Source organism: Gambusia affinis, linkage group LG12 (assembly GCF_019740435.1).
Source record: "Gambusia affinis linkage group LG12, SWU_Gaff_1.0, whole genome shotgun sequence".
In the NCBI taxonomy this organism is placed as follows: Eukaryota; Metazoa; Chordata; class Actinopteri; order Cyprinodontiformes; family Poeciliidae; genus Gambusia; species Gambusia affinis.
The window spans coordinates 83,252-97,447 of NC_057879.1; the positions used below are offsets into that span (position 1 = coordinate 83,252).

The following is a 14,196-nucleotide window of genomic DNA, read 5'->3' on the forward strand; positions in this document are numbered from 1 at the left end:
TCTCATTCACCGGGGTAAACCCCAACGTACAGGCACCGAGATGGGAAGCAACAAGTATGCCCACTCCTGCCTGACGCCTCTCACCTTGGGCAACTCCAGAGTGGAAGTATGTCCAGCCCCTCTCAAGGAGACTGGTTCCAGAACCAGAGCCATGCGTCGAGGTGAGACTGACTATTTGTAGTTGGAACCTCTCAACCTCACACACTAGCTCCAGCTCCTTCCCCACCAGAGAGGTGACGTTCCACGTTCCAAGAGCTTCTGCAACCAAGGATCGGACCGCCAGGGTCCCCTCCCTCGGCCGCCACCCATCACACAATGCACCCGACACCTTTGGCCCCTCTCACAGGTGGTGGGCCCATGTTTCCTCTTCAGGTTGAGCCCGGCGGGGCTCCATGGGTAAAAGCTTGCCATTGTGCCCCCCCCCCTCCAGGCCTGGCTCCAGAGTGGGACCCCGGTGACCCGAGTCCGGGGAAGGGAACACCAAGTCCAAAGATTCCGTTCATCATCGGGGTCTTCGGGCTGCACTTTGCCTGGTCCCTCACCTAGGACCTGTCTGCCTTGGGTGACCCTACCAGGGGCATGAAGCCCCAGACAGCATAGCTCCCAGGATCATTGGGGCCCTCAAACCCTCCACCACCATAAGGAAGCAGCCCAAGTAGAGGGAAACTCTATAACTACTATTGTGAAAAAACCCAAAATGTCTTTTGAAATGACATTTAATGATCACAGAAACTTCTGGATTATATAAGATACAAATGGCTATATAGAGTTGCATTTTTGATTTTATATAAAAAGTGTAAAGTGTTCAAATGAAAAATGTGCCAGTTTTTTTTAGCTAATCAATTGTCAGAATTATAGATTACTACAATAATGGTTAGTTGCAGCTTTGGTACTGTTGTCTTCTGGTGGTGTGTTACCAAACAGTGCTATATTTATAATGTACATCTTGAGCTTCTTCTCCAGCTTTACTGGCTAGAAGAGAGTTCCTCCTGCAAGTGATGATCTTTAAAAGCAGGACAGTCTCTGTTGTCCGTCTCTTTTCCTGATTCAAGGTTTCCCCCAGAAAACTTGCTAAATCTGGCAGTTATTCATCCAGCGGTCCGTTGTGTTTTTGAGTTAAAAAATGGTTAAAGCTGGCAGGAAATCAGCTTTCCTGTCATACTTAATAATGTATTAATACACAATAATTATGTATTATTCAAAGATTGGAAGATCAATACCTGAACACCACCTGTGAAATCTTAAAAAATACAAACATAAAAAAAGAAAACCTTAAATAAATAAGAAATCCTTAGCCTGGTGGTGGCAGAAGTAAAGCTTATAATACAGTGGGGAAACCCTGCTGATTGTGTCTCTTCTGTAGCAGAAGGGTACACCCATGAAAGGACTGCAGGTCACCAGTCCTGTCCCACCCTACCCACCTGAGCCTGTGGCACCTCCACAAGGAAAGAGGGGCACTTCAGCTCTGACAGCTTTGCTGGAGATGGAGCAGAACCAGAAGTAAGTCTTGCTGAGGTGCTGAAGTAAATCTGAAAGCAAAAATCTTTCTTTCCTCTGCATTATTTCCCTGTTTTCCTTCAGGACCCTGGAGGAGCAACAGCAGCACTCCAAGGCTACCCCTGCTGTGAGCGATCTGTCTAGTGTTGCCATGGCTCCTACATATGTAGACAGTCCCCGTAAGGTGAGCACTTCTTCTCTGAATGCTTCAGGCTTCTACAGAGAAATCTGAATTTAATTTAATCAACATCATATCCTGGGACCAAGCAGCTGTCCTTTGTTTGTGTTTGGTGTGGGGCTTTTTCTCATGTCTTTCTGCATCTGTTCTGCTCTTGTTGCTGGGCTTCGGGTGTTTGATTGTGGGTTGTGCTCTTCCTGTATGCTGACAGGACGCTGCCTTTGTTTTGGATTTTATACGTAGCCCTCGCTCCTCCTACATCTATCACTCTCAGGTCAGTAACTGGATCCCTGGGTGTTGCTGGAGCTGTTTGGTTGGTGTGTGTTATGTGTTGCATCTCTTCATACTAATACTTTATTATTGCTCGACTGACTCCTGCTGATCAGCGACCTTTCAGATTTGCAGTGCCAAATGTGTTTTACTGCCAAGTCCAAAAGTCTCCATTCTCTAGTCTCATTTTCTTGTTTTGTCTTGCATAAAACAGTTGGTTGTTTTGTTTTTTTCCAGATCAAAGAAAATTTAAACGGGGTATAAATGGATTAGTGGAATGTGTATTTTCAGTTTATCCATAAAAAAAATTAAATGTAAACAGACAAAGATTTAAAGAGGAGTGGCAAAAGAAACTTAGGTGGATTAACAGCGCAGGCCAGCTGATGGTCTCATTCTGGACATTACTGTGGAATATTGTTTCTGATACTGAGCTGTTGGCATGATGCTGTCATACAGCAACAGTCTTCAGTCAGAGAACTCTTCAGATTTGTTGCAAAACTGAGATCCTTCCTACCCTGAAGGTAGGAAGGATCTCCAGGAAGGTATCTTCATCATCCACAACAACTTTTTGAAGATACTTGGATGATGTGAGTTATGAAACCAAATTGAATTGAATTAAGTATGAACTAAGTGGAACAGTGATATTTCCGTTTCCCACAATTCAGATTGGGAACACCACTCCACATATCTGTGGAAGAACAAACTTCAACTTTTTGCCAAGATGCTAAATACTGCATGGCAGAGAACACACTGTTGCTATAGTAACTCCAGGTGTTGACAGCGTCATGCTGTTTGGTTGCTTAAGTCAGCAGGGTTAGGGAAACAGGTGAAAGCTGACGAGAAGATGGAGTGATTTAAATAAATGACAGTTCAGACCGAGGAGACTGGAACGGTTTAGATCGGAGCATTCTTATATTAGAGTGGCCTAATCAAAGTCCAGGCCTAAGAAACTATGTAGCACTTTGAATTGCTGTTCACAGATGATCAGTTCTATCATGCCATTATTAATCAGGCCATGTATATTTACAAAGACTGTGATTTGTGTAAAGTGCACTGAGGGGGAATTATCAGGATAAATGAAGACAAAGCTGTTTGTCTCATAACATTAGAAAGAATGGCAGCATGTAGAAATTGTTTTACAGATTTTAGAAGGACATTTTTCTGTTGTATTTTGTATTTAAAATGTCCTCTTGCACATCATGGTAATTCTCCTTCCCCTAAAATTCACCTTTATCTTCTTATTAGCAGCTACTGGAGCATAGCTTTCAGCACATCTCAGAACTAATTCTTCCCTGTTCTTTTGTCTTCTCTTTGCAGTGAAACCTTGTCATTGTTAGATGCATGCATGTGTGTGAGTGTGTGTGTGTGTGTGTGTGTGTGTGTGTGTGTGTGTGTGTGTGTGTGTGTGTTGGGGTGGAAGCTATCTTGAACAGTGTGTTGGAGTAATGTTGCTGTTCAGTAATGAAAAGTCTTGTTTTAAAAGCTTGGAGAATGTTTGTGCAGCAACCAGGAAACAGCTTTAGAGAAGAATAGTATTCTTAATAATATTCAGTTCAGCCAAGGTGTCCTGTCGCAATAATCAATTGATAAATTAAAAGAAGCTCAATAATTTCCATTTGCATAATTTGTTGTTTTTCTCTTTTCTCTCGTTCTTCCAAAAACTGGATGATAAAGTCTTCAGTCTGGTGCTCTGGTTTCAACTAGCTCATTTATTTATTGTTTTTGATGTTTTCTGGTTTCAGTAAATTAAAAGTTTATTGATCTTTTAGAATGTGTTTTTGGTTTATTATGCCATTACATATTATATTACTTGAAAATGGACTCCAACAACAATATTATCATTTATTGCAATAATTCCTGGGGCAATTTATCATCCTACAAAATTTGTTAATGTAACAAGTCAAATTTCTTACTTAGTTAGAACTTCAGCTCACCCATCAGTAAATGTGTTTAGATGGGAGTGAGGAAAGGTTACAGTTGGGAAAATAAGCTTTAGGTGTTCTCCTAGAATAAATGCATTAATTAATAAAAGTGTCTGTAATTGTGTAGCTGCCTGTGGAAACCTCTGAGCCAGCAGAGAAAGGAGCCCAGGCGGGGGTGGCAGCTGGAGCAGCGACCCCTGCAGGAGAAGCTGCAAACAGCAGCACAGACACCAGGTCAGCCTGGTCAAGCTGCTCATACCTTCTAAATGTTTAAAACTTGTGTGTGGTACAATGTCTCAGAAAGTGAAATACACAGGAACTGGAGATCTCAGTGTTTAGAAGTGTTGCTCAGTGCTGGTCTCTCCACAGTGGCCAATCAGCAGCCGGGGCTCTCTGTCTGTCCTCCTCATCAACGCTGATGGAGATTCTGGAGGCCATCAAACATCCCATGTAAGATTGAAGTTGTGTTTGGAGTGATTCGTTGCAGAGTTGCTTTAATCATCGGGTTACTATGACATCTGAAAAAGTATGGAAAAATGCTGGTCTTCAGATGACGTAGTATCGACGTCAGCCAATGCAGATGGAGGGCAAGAAGTAAATGCAGCCCACTTACTTGTGTTGATGCAGCAGTCTGAGTCCTGTACGGTTGTTCCAACCGTTCTAATAGAGAGAAAGAGAAACACATTATTTTTGTGTTTATCTTTATTATTATTATTTTCAAAAAAATCCTTTTTATGTCTGATGGTGTTGACAAAAACTTGGGACAAATTGGAAAATGTATAAAAATGAATTTTAATTCACTTTACTGATGCTTTTATAATTATTTATTGGAATACTTATACTTATTTGTCATAATACATTATCTTAGTATTTCTTTAATTGTTTTAAACTATTATAATGTATTGAGTTTTGCTCCAGGACAAGGATTTTAAAGACATCATCCACCTACTACAATGTTTAAAATTAAAAAATATTCAGCAAACATCAAGAAAACAAACATTGTTGTGCTGTCATGGCCCAGGTTAGTTTAGTCAGATATTTGAAAAAAAATTATTTTGTGTATATTTTATTCAAATTTTGTACTTTATCCATAGGACCTGTTTTGTCCCTCTTCTCAAGAATCACTGAATGTCGATCGCCTCGACACGGGTTAACCCTCAAGACTATAAGAGAAGTCTTTTTTACAGACATAAAACCGATCATATCCTAAATATATGTGTATTTTTTCTAGATATCTCATCTATTCCACCCCATTTATGGCATTATCATACTCGCTGTGATCCAATTTGCTCTGTTTTGAACCGGAGAAATCCACTTCCAGACCTCCATCTGAATTTCATGTGTCATCCAGGTCATCTTCAATTTAGGGAATGCGTTTGTTCTTTCCTTTCTTCCTCACTTCTTCTGGAGGAAGAGGGCCTTAAATGATAAACTTTAACACAAGACCACATCACACCATTATAGCAGAAAGTTCAATATTTTCATCAATTTATGTCATCTGTAGTCTGCTCTGACTCAGCCATCATAAGGGCTGTTTTAAAGAAACATATGGAGATTTCAAGCATATTCAGGGAAGATTGTTCTGTCACCGTGTGCTTCTTTCATCAACTTATATTGGTCCAGCACAAAATTATAGAATATACTTTATTGATCTTCAAGGAGAAATTGCTTATGAGTAGACAAGGTCTTAAATATATATATATATATATATATATATATATATATATATATATTTAAGAGCGATGTAATAAAATTAAATAATCTCATCTCAAGGCATTCTGCAATAAAAACAGAAATATAAAACTAAATCTATCCAATAACAGAGATATTGAAATTGAATCAAATCCATTCCAGTCTGGCGCTGTGATGAGGACACAGCTCACATAAAGAGGCCTTAGTCCTCCATGCAGCTGTCACAGGTTCGATTTCTGACCTGCTGACCTTTGTCGCATGTTTCCTCTCATTACCCTACTTTCCTGTCATAACACTTTCAAATAAAAGCTACTAGAGCCAAAACATTTTTAAAAATTACATCCCAGTTCAATCCATTGCAGTTCTACTCAGTTTATTGTGCCATTATATTTACCATACCAATTTTATTTATAGAGCACTTTAAACACCCACAAGACTTAAAATGTTGTACATAATCATATAATTCAAATTTGATTGAAATCAATAAGCCAAATAGTATATAAAATAGTAAAAAATAATCAAATACAATACAGCAAAGTCAACAGTTCAGATCATGTCAAAGCGATGTTACTAAGAGTAGTTGGCTTTGACAAAGGAGGGGAAACATTTGTATTGGTGTGGCCCCACCCCTAGTTATCTGTCCTGTGTGTGTGTGTGTGTGTGTGTGTTTTCATCTGGGTGTTTTAGGACCGGTGTGCAGCTACTCCCAGAGCAGAAAGGCCTCCCACTCAACTGCTTTATAAGTGCTGAAGTTGTTCATTGGCTGGTCAACAATGTGGAGGGCGTGGCCACACACGGCATGGCTGTGGACATCATGCAGGTAAAAGAGAAACAGCATGTGCTACCTTTAGTACATGACCACAAGGGAAGGTTTAAAGGCATGGCATGCATGATGCTAACAGGAAACTTGTGAAGTTATGAATGCAGATGTGGGTGGTTCTGGAAATTGACAAACTGGTGCAGGTTTACTGAAAAGCTCTTTAGAGTCATTTTAAATGTGAAAGTATTTTAAGCTTATGATGATGTTCAGTGCTCTCTGCTTTGTTTTGTGTAGAAAATGCTGGATGAAGGAGTGGTGGCCCACGCCTCTGGAGACGCCATGCGCACCTTCGTCTATGGCTTCTACTTCTACAGGATAGTAGGAGAAAAAGAAGGTACACAACTTTAACCCAGCTTAGCCACAAGGGAAGCACAGCTGCTGTCTGGATGGGATTTCTATAGAGCATCTATTTCACAGATGCACAGGACAAGATCCACACTTGTATTTTTGATGCAAACACAAATATCAGATAGTTTCCTTGTTTCACCCAATTATATGAACAAACTCCCACTTTGGGGTAACCGATGTTTCAGTCAATCACAATAACCCATTCAAACAGCACTGTAGCCATGACGACGCACCGACAGTTTGACCTCAGCCTGGCTTCTGGAAAAACATCCCTTTGTGTTTCTGAAAACGTGACTTATGTGATCTGTTACACTGCTATGATTATTTATCATTTAAGGACCAGTGCTTTATAACAATTCATAATATACAAAGGCTGTTATTATCTTGAATAAATTCAACTATATAGAAAGATGCTAGCCTGATGCTATTAGCATGAAGAAGTGCTAGCAAAGCTAGGTAGCACAGCTCACTCATTAGAGTTCTGCTGATGCGCTAATGTAGAAGTTAAGTGTGCTAAAGATCGCTAGCTTGTGATGATAGTTGCACAATTACATCGATTAACATTAATAATGACAACGTGGGGATAAACAGCTAAATATATTAAATAGATATTTCACTTACTGCTCCTCTGTCGCTTCCAGAAGTCGTCATGACTACAGCGCTGCTGGAATGGGTTAATGTGATTGGCTGAAACATAGGTTACCCCAACATGGGGCTTGTTCATATGAGAACAAGGGTGAAACAAGGAAGCTATCTGATTGGTTGTTGATCATCCAATCAGATAGACCATTTATTTAAAAAAATATTTGTGGACTGAGACATGAGGGGAGTCTCAAAATTCACACACAAATGCAGCGAAAGTCACAGGCCAGAAACATCTTTTAAATCAAGAGATATTTTTGTTTGCATCAAAAATACAAGTGCATTTATGAATCTTGTTCTGTGCATTTGTGAATTATGAGACAGTTTTGGCTTCATACATTTCCATGCCCTGATGTTCATGTAGAAGTTTGTCTCTGCAGGCCTCAACTCCCAGCTGCAGGCTGCTGGCGGCTGGTCCACTGCAGCCGTGGAGGATTTTGCCCTTTTCCAGAGAAAGTGGTTTGAAGTGGCATTTGTGTTGGAGGAGCGGCGGCCCTGCGACCTGCCCGCCTTCCTCTTGCCCTGGCTGCCCAGCCGGCCCGCCTCGTACGCAAGTAGGCACAGCTCCTTCAGCCGCAGCTTTGGGGGACGCAGCCAGGCCGCTGCACTGCTAGGTATACCCAGCCCGCTCCTCCCAGCCCACACTGCCAGGAACACGACGCCTCATCCCCATCCAGCCTCATGTGGGTCTGGACAACCTGCTGTGGGGAATGGACCGGGTCACAGGGAGCCAGAGGGCACACACACTCCAGGAAACCCTGATGAGAAATCCAGCTTTTTTACTATCTCACCTATTTATTTATGAATCATTATAGTTGACCTGTTCTGCATTCTCTAGTGAGCCCTCTGCCCTCCACACACCAATTCTCTGATCTAAAGAATAAATCTCAGTCTTTTCAGTTTGTGGCAAGATTCACCAAGAAAAACCAGGCAGAGCTCAAATTATTGTACCTCCTGCATTTCTTCTTCTGCTCTAGATGTGGGTCAGAGTGAGATGATGATGATGGAGGACCTCGTTTCCAGTTTCATACAATCAACATATTAAACAGAAATGTTTCACATGGTCCAATTATTTTAATGTAGTGCACCAATTAATCTTAGGACAGATTGTTATAGTTGTAATTTTACCTTATGTAAGATATAAAATTCACTTTTTTGAGCTTTACATCATATTATAATGTCCCCTCATCAAAAACATACCTGGAGTGTTTGCCTTGATTTTCAGCTCCAGCTGAAATGCACCAAACAGGCACTGAGTCAAAACTCTGGCTACGTCACATCCAGCTCAGAAGTTCGACTCTGTTTGATCACATTTTTCCAATAACTGTTAATGTCCTGATTGTGTTTTCAGATTGAATATGTTGCCCAAACTGACAACAGTGAGCTCTACAAACCACCAAGTTTCTATTAATCCAGGAATGTTCCTCAGCACCATTATCTGTGACACACAGGTCCAGGGTTCATCTCTCCTCACAGCAGGCTGTAGATCTGCATTAGGCAGCCGGTGTTTGTCTCCTGCATGCAGTAGCAGTAGAAACCATTGATGTGATCTAAATTCCCCTCCTCTACACAGTCAGACCAGTGCATGTCAACTGGTTACTGTGCAGCTGGTCCAGGGTTGGGTGCATGCTGTGGTGTTGGTGGCTGTGGGTCAGTTGCGCTGTGGTGTACAATGTCTTCAGCCGCTGCTTTCCTTTGTTTCAACTGAAATCACTCATCAATCCTAGAAATGTTTCTGCTTCTGCTTAATCTGCCTTAATCTGTCCACCTACAGCTTTTGCTTTACACCTGAACATTTTCCTTGTGTTGCTTATCACCTTTTATGTGATAATTCCATTTCAAATCATTCTCATTGAATTTTAACATCAGAGCTTTTAACATGGGGATAAGTTTAAAGATCTGATGTTAAAAAAGTCTATTGCACAGAAAGTGAATAAAACCAGATTATATTAGAAAGGAGGCTGGATATTTATTATTTTTTAAAGAGAATGAGAAAATTGCAAAAATTGAAGTTCCGAAAGCAAATTTGTTTGTGAAAAGGTGTTTATTCAATCAATCAATCAATCAATCAATCAATCAAATTTTATTAGTATAGCACATTTCAGCAGCAAGGCATTTCAAAGTGCTTTACATCAAATCAAACACAAAAACACAATGCAACATGGAATCAACAATAAAAACACAACATCAAGTCAGATTCCGTCAATAAATTTGTAATTGATTACTTTTCAAATACAACTCTAAACAAGTGGGTTTTTAGTTGAGATTTAAAGGAAGTCAGTGTTTCAGCTGTTTTACAGTTTTCTGGAAGTTTGTTCCAGATTTGTGGTGCATAGATGCTGAATGCTGCTTCTCCTTTTTTGGTTCTGGTTCTGGGGATGCAGAGCAGAACCAGAACCAGAACCTGAGAGTTCTGGAAGGTTGATACAACAGCAGCAGATCTTTAATGTATTGTGGTGTTAAACCATTCAGTAAGCTTAATTTTCCTCCAAATACTTGAGCAGTTTCTGTTTTGACCAAATGGTTATCAGATGATGAGATTCGGATGTTTTAGGCCCATTTGGATTTCCTCAGCTGCACCTCAAATGTGAAATGTGTTTTAAACCTCGAAAAAACATTCATGTAATTATTTTTGATTACCATTGTGAACTGAAAAGAAAAACAACGAGAAGAAAACAAATCAGATCCCAGTGCAGAGGCCCATGTGTGGAGAGGCTGTGAAAGTTAGCAAATCAGTAACGTATGGAAGGTCAGTACGATTCTCCTGCCCATGTCTGCCTTGTGCTCTGGATCACTGCTTTGCCTCCATCTCTCTGCTGTAACTGCGCCTCGCTCCATCCAGGTCGCCTTCTACTCCTTTTACTTCCTGTTGTATTTTCTCTCCACCCTCCTTTCCCCTCGTTGTTCATCTGTCCTGCAGCTGCTACCGTCCCAGAGCAGAAAACCGTCACACTGGACGTGGACATCAATAACCGCAGCGACCGAACTGAGTGGTGCAGCTGCTATTACCATGGCAACTTCTCTCTTAATGCTGCCTTTGAAATCAAGCTCCACTGGATGGCTGTCACGGCTGCAGTGCTTTTTGAGATGGTAACATATTGCTTAACTGAACACGCAGGAAATGCAAAGAGAGTCGTCTTGTAAACCCTTAGATCTGTCAGAGACACAGTTAGCCATCTGGAATCGGCGGAGTGGATTCTGAGCTTACTCTGTTCTGATAGGTTCAAGGTTGGCACAGGAAAGCAGCTTCCTGTGGTTTCCTGCTGGTTCCTGTTCTGGAGTTCCCCTTTGCGCTGACATCCTATCTGTATGGAGACCCACTGAGGGTCCAACTCTTCATCCCGCTCCACATCCAGTGTCTGCTGAAGAACGGCAGCGACAACCTGTTCGAAGGTAGTAAATGCAGTACGGCTTCTTAAACATTATAATCCTGACACAAAAAGTCTGTAGCTTCAACTTTTAGACCCAGTCTGGACTGATGACTTATTCTGGCCTTCCTCATGCATGGACTCCATCATTTTATTGATCCCAGTTTATCCAGCTAATTATTGATTGGTTTTGGAGGCCATTTTCATCAAATCTTTCATCCATGTCTGTTCTTGGGCAGAATTGTGAGTCATTGCCAAACTTCTGCCATGTGACAGTTTAAGTCCCTCTCTGGTCTTCCTGTTTCCAACAGGGTTTGAACCAGAGACATACTGGGACAGGATGCAGCTCTTTCAGGAAGCCATCCTCTACAGGTCAGTGCTCTTCAATTTTAATCAACATTTTACCTTTGGATGCATGTGGACCAGCTACCGGATCAACCTCATCCTGAAGATTCACCAAAACTTTGGTATAATGTCCCATCGTATCGTCTCGTGCTTTAAATACAATCTAAAAAAGTCCCAGACTGACTCAGGTTTCCTTCAACCCACTGCTGACCTTTCTCAGTAGCTGCAAGCTGCTAGTCATATATATGTATATGTTGTTTTATTTTTTTCATTTATATCTGGAGTGAAGACGCTGACCCTTTGCCTTTGTATTTACTCAACATGATTGACTCTCTGGGCCCCAGCGGTTGCCCTGGGCCTCTGGCTCTTTAGCCACCCTGCAGTCTTTGTTGTCTTGCTGTGATGACTTGTTCTCCTCCTCCTTCCAGGTTTGGCTTCGTACACGACAAGTTTTCATCGTCATCTTTTAATTTCCCTGCTGAGAACAAGCCTCAGTACATCCATGTTACAGGTTTGTCTCATCTCAGTAGGAACCCCAAATTTCTCATGTCCTGGAAAGGTGAAAGTTTTCCTGTCCTGCAGGCACCGTGTTCCTGCAGCTGCCGTACTCCAAGAGGAAGTATTCTGGCGGCCAGACGCGGCGCCGCAGGAACTCCACCACCTCCAACAGCCAGGGACCGTTTGGCGGCGAGGAGAGGGTGGGCTACTACTGGGCCTACAACACCATGCTGACCAAAGCCTGGAGGACGGGGGTGTTGGGCGATGAACGGCTGGCTGACCGCCTCCTCAGGGACTTGACCGACTTCTGTTCTAACAAGGACAACAGACTACAAATCTTCTGGGACAGCTGCCAGGAGAAAATGAATGCTAGCGCCCCCTAACTGGACACTTGTGTTATTTTTATTCATCTTGCTACATGTTGAGTTCGGTTTAATCCTGTTTCTGCTTTTTCTGAACATTCGATGGATGGAATCATGTCTGAATATGTTTTTTTGACCAAGACGTTTAGAGAAACACAGAAAGTACTAAAGATTTTTCACATCAGTACAGTAAATATGATCCTTGTCCCAGTATTGAAAAAGACTTCAGGTTTCCATTTAAACTGTTGTTTCGTTTTACTGCAGCAGCCACACAAATAAAGGCAGCATCAAGTGTTGAATAATTTAGGAAGTTAGCATTTTGACTCAATTCTATACATATTCTCCAAGTTTAAACTAAAAATTACTAATTGGCTTTGAACATGTCAGCTAAAGGGTATGTTCTGAAAGATTTATGTGGTCTAAAGAGTTGAACATCCTTTATCAGTGAATGACAACCGCTTTGTTGTAACAGCAGTGTTGTAAGACGCTGTTGTCTTTGTTTTGGACTTTCAACCCGACTTGTGAAAATTCATGCATATTATTAAAAGCCAAGCTAAGCATTTTAGACACCAGTTTCAGAGTTTGGGTTCTGTCACATATCAGATAGTTCTTTGTTGTAACGAAACAAGAAGTCTGTTCACTGAGATCAGAAAGGGTATCATAAATAATATTCTTTATTACTAAGGTTTTATGGTGTTTATGCATTTATATCCCAATCATCTTCCACTTGACACTGAACTGAAACATGGATCTGTATGCAGCAGACTTCCACTTTAATAAAGTAGAAACTGCAGCGTTAGCATTAGCATAATATTAATAGAATATTTTATTCTTTTTCAAATTCATAGGAAAAATAAACTGACCACTCCACCTCTCAATACTCTGGTTATAGTGATGTGGTGAAACTGCAATGGATCTTTAGTTCAGTCACATGGAGCTCACTGAATGAGGCACAAACTCACCAAACAAGGAAAAAACAACACAACCTCCCTGAACAAAAACAAAGATTATTTTACACCAAATTGAGGAACAATAAACCTCAAGTTCTGCTGATCTTGCCTTTTCCTTCCAGCTGCACTAGGTGGGAGGTTTTCCCAACATGTAACAGATTAGGAACATCTTAACGGTTTTATTAGCTATATGGCAGGATTTCTGCTCACATAAAGGTGTGTTGATTGAACTGAAAAACACACAAAGGACAAGAAGACTTTTCAATGCAATGAGACACACTTCCACTTTCTGACTAAATCACTTGGAGGTTCTTACAAAATTCAGCCACAAGAACCTGCAGTAACAGTTCAAAGAGGTTGTGGTCAGTTTCTTCACAACTCTTGTGATTCAACCAGACTAAAGTTTGGACTTTGACTAGACCTTTGGAACACCTTGTTTCTTCTCCTGCCATTTCATTGTACAGTGAGGGAAATACTGATAACTATTTGAACGCCCTGCGACAAGCTCTCCCACCTCGAAATCATGAAGGGGTCTGAAATTTACATCTTAGGTGCATGTCCACTGTGAGAGACATAATCTAAAAAGAAATCTGTGTAAATCACAATATATAACTTTTTAATAGGTTATTTGTGCATTACCGCTGCAAATACGTATTGGAACACCTGCCAATCAGCAAAAATTCTGGCCTTCAAAGACCTGCTAGTCCGCCTCTAAAACATCCACCCCTCTTCTACTTATAATTCTAAATTAGAAGAACCTGTTTGAGGTCGTTAGCTGCATAAAGATTCTTTCATACTGCACACAATCAGTAAGACTCCAACTACTCACATGGCAAAGAGCTGTCCAAAGACACCGGAGACAAATTCATAGCCCTCCACAAGGTCTACTATTGCCAAGCAGCTTTGTGACAAAAGATCAACTGGTGGAGCAATTATGAGAAAATGAAAGAAGCTAAACATGGCTGTCAATCTCCCTCATCACTGATGCTACACAGGAGGAGCTGGTCAATGACCAGAAGAGAGTTGGCACAAGTGTTTCCAAGGTTACTGCGGGTAATGCACTAAAACGTCATGGTTTAAACCAGGAGTGTCCAAAATGGGTGTTTTATTCTCACCCTGGTGGTAGTAAGAATCTTTTCAGCAGGTCAATGTTCTCAGGCCTCTAACGATCCATCATTGGATCCAGGTGTGTAGGGTTAGGGTAGGGTTTGTCCATGACCATTTGGATGATCCAGAGGAGTCATGAGAGAGAGTTATGTGGTCAGATGAGACCAAAACAGAACTTTTTGGTCTTGTTTTCATTC

General features: G+C 41.2%; 1 protein-coding gene and 1 long non-coding RNA gene across 7 annotated transcripts in view; one reads left to right on the plus strand and one right to left on the minus strand.

Annotated features, from left to right (window-relative positions):
• Positions 1-12,509, plus strand: part of depdc5 (DEP domain containing 5, GATOR1 subcomplex subunit) — a 41,715-nt gene extending 29,206 nt beyond the window's left edge. For 3 of the 6 annotated variants that reach the window (XM_044134070.1, XM_044134073.1, XM_044134076.1), the window contains 13 exons: positions 1,364-1,500; positions 1,582-1,681; positions 1,887-1,949; positions 3,995-4,101; positions 4,237-4,317; positions 6,247-6,379; positions 6,614-6,713; positions 7,750-7,983; positions 10,290-10,459; positions 10,591-10,762; positions 11,049-11,109; positions 11,511-11,593; positions 11,665-12,509. In XM_044134070.1, the coding sequence (XP_043990005.1) occupies positions 1,364-1,500; positions 1,582-1,681; positions 1,887-1,949; positions 3,995-4,101; positions 4,237-4,317; positions 6,247-6,379; positions 6,614-6,713; positions 7,750-7,983; positions 10,290-10,459; positions 10,591-10,762; positions 11,049-11,109; positions 11,511-11,593; positions 11,665-11,963 (1,740 nt within the window). In that variant the 3' untranslated portion in view covers positions 11,964-12,509. The remainder of the gene's footprint in view (positions 1-1,363; positions 1,501-1,581; positions 1,682-1,886; positions 1,950-3,994; positions 4,102-4,236; positions 4,318-6,246; positions 6,380-6,613; positions 6,714-7,749; positions 7,984-10,289; positions 10,460-10,590; positions 10,763-11,048; positions 11,110-11,510; positions 11,594-11,664) is intronic. The other 3 variants (XM_044134074.1, XM_044134072.1, XM_044134075.1) reach the window with 3 other exon arrangements.
• Positions 4,300-6,232, minus strand: LOC122841087. The gene is made up of 3 exons (XR_006372337.1): positions 5,139-6,232; positions 4,481-4,527; positions 4,300-4,385 (listed from the first exon to the last, which is right to left on the minus strand). It is a non-coding gene; the product is annotated as an uncharacterized LOC122841087 (long non-coding RNA).
• Positions 12,510-14,196: the final 1,687 nt, after the last annotated feature.